This window comes from Haplochromis burtoni, unplaced genomic scaffold (genome assembly GCF_018398535.1).
Source record: "Haplochromis burtoni strain Fernald_Lab_line unplaced genomic scaffold, NCSU_Asbu1 Contig_165, whole genome shotgun sequence".
NCBI lineage: Eukaryota > Metazoa > Chordata > Actinopteri > Cichliformes > Cichlidae > Haplochromis > Haplochromis burtoni.
The window spans coordinates 920,100-927,141 of NW_024582526.1; the positions used below are offsets into that span (position 1 = coordinate 920,100).

The 7,042-nt window shown below is 36.9% G+C and overlaps 3 protein-coding genes across 3 annotated transcripts in view; all 3 read right to left on the reverse strand.

Annotated features, from left to right (window-relative positions):
* Positions 1-1,395: 1,395 nt before the first annotated feature.
* LOC102293787 (gamma-crystallin M3) lies at positions 1,396-2,277 on the reverse strand. Its single transcript, XM_005933417.2, has 3 exons — positions 2,215-2,277; positions 1,846-2,085; positions 1,396-1,730 (listed from the first exon to the last, which is right to left on the reverse strand). Exons 1-3 carry the CDS (start codon positions 2,227-2,229, stop codon positions 1,452-1,454), a joined length of 534 nt encoding a protein of 177 aa, XP_005933479.1. The 5' UTR covers positions 2,230-2,277; the 3' UTR covers positions 1,396-1,451.
* Positions 2,278-4,695: 2,418 nt separating this feature from the next.
* LOC102293501 (gamma-crystallin M3) lies at positions 4,696-6,004 on the reverse strand. The gene is made up of 3 exons (XM_005933416.2): positions 5,916-6,004; positions 5,567-5,809; positions 4,696-5,127 (listed from the first exon to the last, which is right to left on the reverse strand). Exons 1-3 carry the CDS (start codon positions 5,925-5,927, stop codon positions 4,852-4,854), a joined length of 531 nt encoding a protein of 176 aa, XP_005933478.1. The 5' UTR covers positions 5,928-6,004; the 3' UTR covers positions 4,696-4,851.
* An 895-nt stretch (positions 6,005-6,899) lies between these two features.
* LOC121815252 (gamma-crystallin M3-like) overlaps positions 6,900-7,042 on the reverse strand; it is a 25,315-nt gene continuing 25,172 nt past the window's right edge. Inside the window, exon 5 of the mRNA XM_042225268.1 lies at positions 6,900-6,960. Within this exon, the coding sequence (XP_042081202.1) occupies positions 6,939-6,960 (22 nt within the window). The 3' untranslated portion in view covers positions 6,900-6,938. The remainder of the gene's footprint in view (positions 6,961-7,042) is intronic.

Here is a 7,042-nt window from a genome sequence, read left to right on the forward strand (position 1 = left end):
AATACACACAAAGTTTGCAGACTATCAAGGATCAAAACCTCTACCAATCTACAACTAATTACAAAACTCTAAGCATATATAAGTAAATATTTCTAAGCATAAATGACAATCAACAATACAAATCTAACAGATGTTCTTTGTGTACAGGCTGTGAAACCACAGCCACTGTGCACCAGTCACACACTCTTCTTTACTTTAAATCCATCACAGTGCAGCAAACTAACCTGTTTAACCCGCAGAGGATTTTCATGCAGACTTCGAATAACACAGTCAGTCTACCTCAGTTCGTTTTGCAGCAGGTTTCATGATATGAAAAAAACAACAACATAATGTTAGACCCGACATCTGATTTAAAACATGAGGACTTACATGTAAGCTTTAAATTTCCAGTTTATCCAACCCCACTGAGCGGTCCTTTAAATCTAACCTCTCTTCTTCCTCTCCTGTCCTGTCTTTATCTTTCTCCATCTCTGAGTGAAGTTAGCTCTCTTTCCTTTTTCTCTCAGTGAAATGCACCAGCGACAACTTACGGACACCTGTAGTTGCCAAAAACCCCTATAAAACAGAGGCTTTGCTTCTGTTCTGTCGTTTTATTTTTATTTTGCTAATTCAAGTTTAGAAAGTTCTTGTGACTCCAACAAAATGGATATTGTTCTGTTTACTGAACTGTGCAGAACAAAAGAGTATTATCACACCAACAGGTCGCAGTGCAGTTCTGCTGTGGATCAACCTGGCTCCTTTATAAACTGTTACAGTGCAAACAACATTGTTTTTGCTTTCATTGTTTTCTTCCTAAAAAGAAAGCTGGTATGACTGCAGTATATTTACATAATTTGTTTAGCTTTAATAAGAGAAAAAAAAGTGCAGATTTAAAGCTGGCAATGTCTTCTTATGAATAGCATGTCCTATATATGTGACTATGTGTTACGACCTGCCATCTTTAATTTAATTAAATTGTAATTATTCTAACTAGAAGGGAAACAGCATATGCTATTGAAAAATATTAAAGAATTAGTTGCCATTTATTCTTTATGCTGCCTTTTTACAGGTCGTTGCATGAATAAAAAGGCAAATGTTGCAGAACAGAAGGACTGCATTCACATATACTGCATTTCTAATATTGCTGTGTATTTAATGTATTTATAATTTGCCTAAATGTAACCATTTACTGTGGTTACATTTACAGATATAAATAAAAATGGTGATATGCTGTCATCTGGTGGTGTGCAGCATAGTGACCCTAAAGGTTTGCTGTTAAACTGAATACACAGCATAGCACTTAAAAGTTAGCTGTTGCTACTTAGAGGGTTATAATTTATACAAAAATGTAGCCTATGTTTGCGTGTCTTATTTTGGTTTGTTGTGCAAGTTTCCGATCACTCAGTGACAAATTCATTTAAAAGAGAATTATTCGATTTTTATTTAAAATCATGCTTTTATACACTGGTGCTCTAATAACAGGAATCCATGATGCGCCTCATGCTATTGAACCTCATCCCGCTCATTCCCATCTCCCTGAAGCTCCTGTACTCTCCGGGCCTCAGGTACATCATCCTGCCTCTGTAGTGGGGCTGCTCGTACATCAGCCAGTGGCCATCCATCACGTGGCACGACTGGCAGTCGGACATGCGGAAGCGATCCATCATGTTCTCGCAGTCGTCCATCAGTTCGTACATCTGACCTCCGAAGTTCTCCCTCTCATAGATCCTCATCCTGAACTGGCCTCTGTGCTGTAAATTGAAATGAATAACAATGAATCAAAGAGATCTCGTTAATATGCTTTCGCCAGGTTCAGCATCTTACACCATATGTCAGATATTAGAAGGAGTTTTCAATTTACAGTACCATGGGGATCATGCGGCAGGACCTAATGCAATCACTCATGCCCATACGCTGGTAGTCAGAGTACTCTCCCCTCCTGACAAAGAACTGATTTCCCATGTAGTTGGTACGGTCGTAGACCATGAAGCAGCCGCTCTCCACCCTGCAGGAGTGGCACCTGCTCAGGTAGGAGGACATGTCAGCACAGTCGCTGCTGGTCTCATAGGAACGACCCTGGAAGTTCCTGTCCTCATAGAAGATGATCTGAAATTGAAAAAAAGAGAAAAAACAAGGACTATTGGATATCGTACTTTTTGCATTGCATCCACATTTGTTCAGCATCCAATCAAATGCAAAAAATCCGAACAATGAAATAGCCAAAGCTGCACACACCTTTCCCATGGTCATGGTTTCAGTTAGGACTCTTTAGGCTCAGAAGGACTGCACAGTTTTCACGACATCCCACGAGTTGCTTTTATACCTGACCTCACGCCGAAAGATACATGACCCCATTGTTCAAATTCCTGACAGAGCAACATGGAGCAGAGGCCCCCCGTGTACGTTTCAATTCAAAGGGACCTTCAACGGATCGTGATTTGCGGGGGTTGCATTTGTGAGAAGAGGCCCCGCTGTGTATTGTCTTTGCAGCTGAATAACAGAGAGAGCGTGTTTTCCACAAACATAGCATTCTTTGAAGGCCTCATTAAAGTTTTCATCTCTAATGTTTCACAGGTGAAAGAACATTCTGTTTTTTTGTTCTTTTTGCCAAAATTAGCCAAAAATCAAATCTTTAAAATCTGTTAAAATTTAATTGGACTCAATAGAGGATTGAATCAATTCATTAAAACTGAGTAAACCTATAAAACCTATAAGTGACAGATAATCTACTGATATGTTAGTCTAAATATGTCTCCATCAAGTATTTTTTGGCCCTCATTTAGTTTAATGTAATGAATGAGATGTTGCCAATGAATTTCATGGATATCATGGTGATTTATTCATGAAGCTAATCCTTACATAATTTGTAGATGATATTCAAGCCCTTTCATAACAAGTGTACTGCAGGTGATTTCTTCTTTTTTAACCCATTAACTTGAATACTGGAGTTATATGCATGGCTGTGTGATTGACATGTCTCTTGACACTATTAGCTGTAGACAATGGCTGTTGTCTGAACTGGACCTCTCAACTGCATTTGTTTTGTTGGTGTCTTCTGGAGCTTTTTTAATGGAATTACTTGGCAAATGTTTTCATGTGATGTACAGTATGGTCTCACTTCCATTAAATGTGGGCATTTTGATGAGGGAAGTTATAGTGCTTTATTAGGCTGTTAGCACTGAGTAGCAGATAACTGCTGCTGTGACTTGGAGCTATATAAATAAAATTGAACTGAACTGAAATTGAATTATTTGTACAGCATGCTAACCAGGCTTTTCCACATTTCTACCTGGCTTAGGATTCCACTCTGTCATCCAAACCTGGTCACTTTTGGCTCCCAAAACAAACAAACAAACAAACAAACAAACAAACAAACAAACAAACAAACAAACAAACAAACAAACAAACAAACAAACAAACAAACAAACAAACATTGGCCAAAACATTAGCACTAACGTCTTAAAATGTGTTCCAAAACCAGTGGGTGACCTCAAAGTGGAAATGTTAATGTTTTATAGCTGATGAAATGTTTTATTTGTTAATGAAATTGTCATTGACAAATTAACAGTGGATGTCCATGCAGTCCTCCCATGACTTTCCTTCATATGTATGTATGAGAAAAAAAAGAGTTTTTCTATATTACTGTAATTTCTCACATAAAAACAATACACTGGGTATAGATGTAGGTTGTTACGATCTGGAGTTATACTCTTTGACTTCAGCCATTAAAACAATAAATCAAAATCTCTAAAAATCAAAGTAAGATAGTAAGATCCTCGGTGAGGTAGAGTAACTATTGCTTTCTTCTTTTAAGGTTTCCTAGCTTTAAATTCTACATATTTTAGTTTTCTTTACAGTTTAACACATTTCCAGCTGCTGTTTTCTTATGAGATTATTTTTGACTTATAATAATAATTTTTAGACAACAACAAGCATTGTTTGCCTTTTTCAGGCAGTCTGATACAGATGGGTCAGAAATAAGTGTTCGCTCTCGGATATGATGTGAAAAACAAGGTTTGTTATAAGGCCAATGTTGATACATGGCCATATAACTGGATCAGAACTAGATTGTATTTTCTTCTGAAAGTGACAAGAATGACCGAAACAGTGCTCTTACTGTGAATATTTATTGGAAGAAATCTGATGTCGCAAGTCGCAAGAAAAACATCTTTCATTTTTTGATGTGAAAAATACTTTCGTGCAACAACCTTTGGCTTTTAATTGGAGTCACAAAGACCAAGTTTCCTTTTTGATGGTCACGTCAAAACAAATAACTAACTTCTGAGTCAACTGATGCTATCAAATGAATATGTGTACAGACTTGAATATTACCATTATATTAAAAGTGCAGTACAAGGAAAGAGAAGGACATTTTTTTCACATGCCACAAATCTGTGTTAGCACATGTTGATGGAGTCCGTTATGTTAAGGTAGAATGAACGCTTCATGGACTGTGCCTTTAAGAACTGATCAGTCACTACATTATATGCTACAAAACAAATCAGGCATAATTAAATAATTATATGAGTCTAACTGAAAATGTTCAAAGATACTTGAAAATATTCTTAATCACTTTTTAAAAATCATCAATAACTCCAACCATATTTACAATAATCTTCAGAAGAGACGAGGTTGCCTGGAAAACCTGGAAGATGTATGTATATTTGAATAATGCCTAGGAGAAAATAATGATGGGGAGCAAGACTTTACCAAATCTTATTTTCTACTGTTTATTTCAATTTTGGAATCACATAACACAATGTAAAAGGATAGTTAAATCACATTAATTGATTACCACTATTACAAATTGTGTATGCCATCTGGTGCACGAAAATTCTTTTATTTCTTTACGAGATTAAAATGTATTTGTTGTTAACAGGATTCATTGATGCGTCTGATGGAGCTGAATCTCATTCCGTCATATCCCATGTCCCTGAAGCTCCTGTACTCTCCGGGCCTCAGGTACATCATCCTGCCTCTGTAGTGGGGCTGCTCGTACATCAGCCAGTGGCCATCCATCACGTGGCAGGACCGGCAGTCGGACATGCGGTAGCGGTCTTGGAAGTTGTCGCAGTCATCCATGAGCTCATACATCTGACCTCCGAAGTTCTCCCTCTCATATATCCTTACTCTGTAGGACCCTTTGTGCTGTTAATATTACAATGTAAGCATGAATTATTTTATATAATAATCTTAGCAATAAACCTTATTTATAAAGTATTCTTTAAACCAAGTTACAAAGTGCTTCAAAGAAAGAAATTGAAAAGAGAGACATAAAAAATTTCCTAAAAGTTTTAAAATAGTGCTTCAAGAAAATATTTAAGTTGCTATTTTAATTTCAATGGACGAACTGTTCCACAGTGTGGGAGAGTTAATGACAGAGGCCCCAAACCAGCTAAGCCTTATTACCAATTTAAGGAACCCAGACCAGCGTATGTAAGAGACGAAGGTTTTGATATACTATTCATTCTGTGAACTATGTTGATGGACATTTTGCAAAAGCCATATCACATATGACACATATGTTATTATTATTATTAGGCCGTATTAGTTTATATATGAAAGTTTAGCAATCTCGGTACTGTACCATGGGGATCATACGACAGGATCTGATGCAATCGCTGAAACCTATCATACGTTGGTAGTCTGAGTACTCGCCCCTCCTCATGAAATACTGGTTTCCGATGAAGTTTGGGCGGTCGTAGACCATGAAGCAGCCGCTCTCCACCCTGCAGGAGTGACACCTGCTCAGGTGAGAGGACATATCAGCGCAGTCGCTGCTGGTCTCATAGGAGCGACCCTGGAAGTTCTTGTCCTCGTAGAAGATGATCTGGATCCAACAGACGAGGCAGAATTCAGTAAACATTTTAAAATCATAGCTTTTGTTTTAGGTCAGAAAGATACAAATTTTGATCTATTTTCTCTAATACACGTACCTTGCCGTGCATCGTGGCTGATAGACTGAATGACGCTATAGCAATCCTATCCCAGATTTAAGCCTTTTTTATAGCTAACGTGACATCCAGACAGTTGATGTCACCATTGTATGGAAACCATGAGTCAGCAGCATCCAATGTTAGTCCCTCTGTGAATGCTGATGGCAAAGGGTTGTTATGCATCCTCTGACAGGCTCTATTATTCTAGATCAAAAGAGTTTCTTTGTGATTACCTTGAAAATGATTTAGTGTTTTTATTTTGTGGTGATATACTCAAAAAGTAATAGAGCCGTATTTAAATGTAGTTATTTGTGCTAGTACCACAAATGCTGTTGTTAAACTGATACTACACCCTGAATGTATGTAAATGGTAATGCAATGGTGCTTAAGCTAATTTATAAAGGTTCATGTTTTTTTTTTTTAATCTATACTGTAGCAAATAATTGGTTGATGTTAGACACATACACACATGCTTACTTATAACAAGGTGGTGCTTTTCTTTGGTTTGTATTTAACATTCATTTCAGGCGTAATCTGAAGGTATTATGTGGCATACTATAATATAACATTTCAGTGAACGTTTAAGTGGAAAAAACGATTAAATTAAATATTATATTTACTTTGTTTGGGGTTTTAAGTTAACACTGCTTAATAACTTACTGATCTGCAATAAAGAGGTTTTTAATCAAAACTATACTTTGACGTGGTTTAATAGAACAACAATATTTAATGTGTGCTGGTTATAATACTGGGATTAGTTTATAAAACTGTGGCACACTTTTTGATTATTTATAGAGAATTAAATTTTTCCCCCAAGTTCATGTGGTGTATTTATTATTTTATTAAGTTGATGGTGATGGTGTGTGTCTCTAGAGAATAATGTAACCATTTCATTGTGTTTTTTTCCCTTTCAAACCCCTTTAATGATCGTTTATTCACTATATTAGAGGAAATAATAAAGAACAACACAAAAAGTCACTGATGTAAGATTTTGTCTTTATCTTTTATTTTTTGTGAATTTGTTTAGCACATGTCCATGATGCGCCTCATGCTCATGAACCTCATCCCGCTCATTCCCATCTCCCTGAAGCTCCTGTACTCTCCGGGCCTCAGGTACATCATCCTGC

Excerpts from the sequence above, each read along its gene's own strand:
- LOC102293501 (XM_005933416.2), bottom strand. Across the intron at positions 5,128-5,566 it reads CCTGTCGTATGATCCCCATG|CACAAAGGGTCCTACAGAGT; the intron begins GTACAGTACCGA and ends TAATATTAACAG.
- LOC102293787 (XM_005933417.2), bottom strand. Across the intron at positions 1,731-1,845 it reads CCTGCCGCATGATCCCCATG|CACAGAGGCCAGTTCAGGAT; the intron begins GTACTGTAAATT and ends TTCAATTTACAG.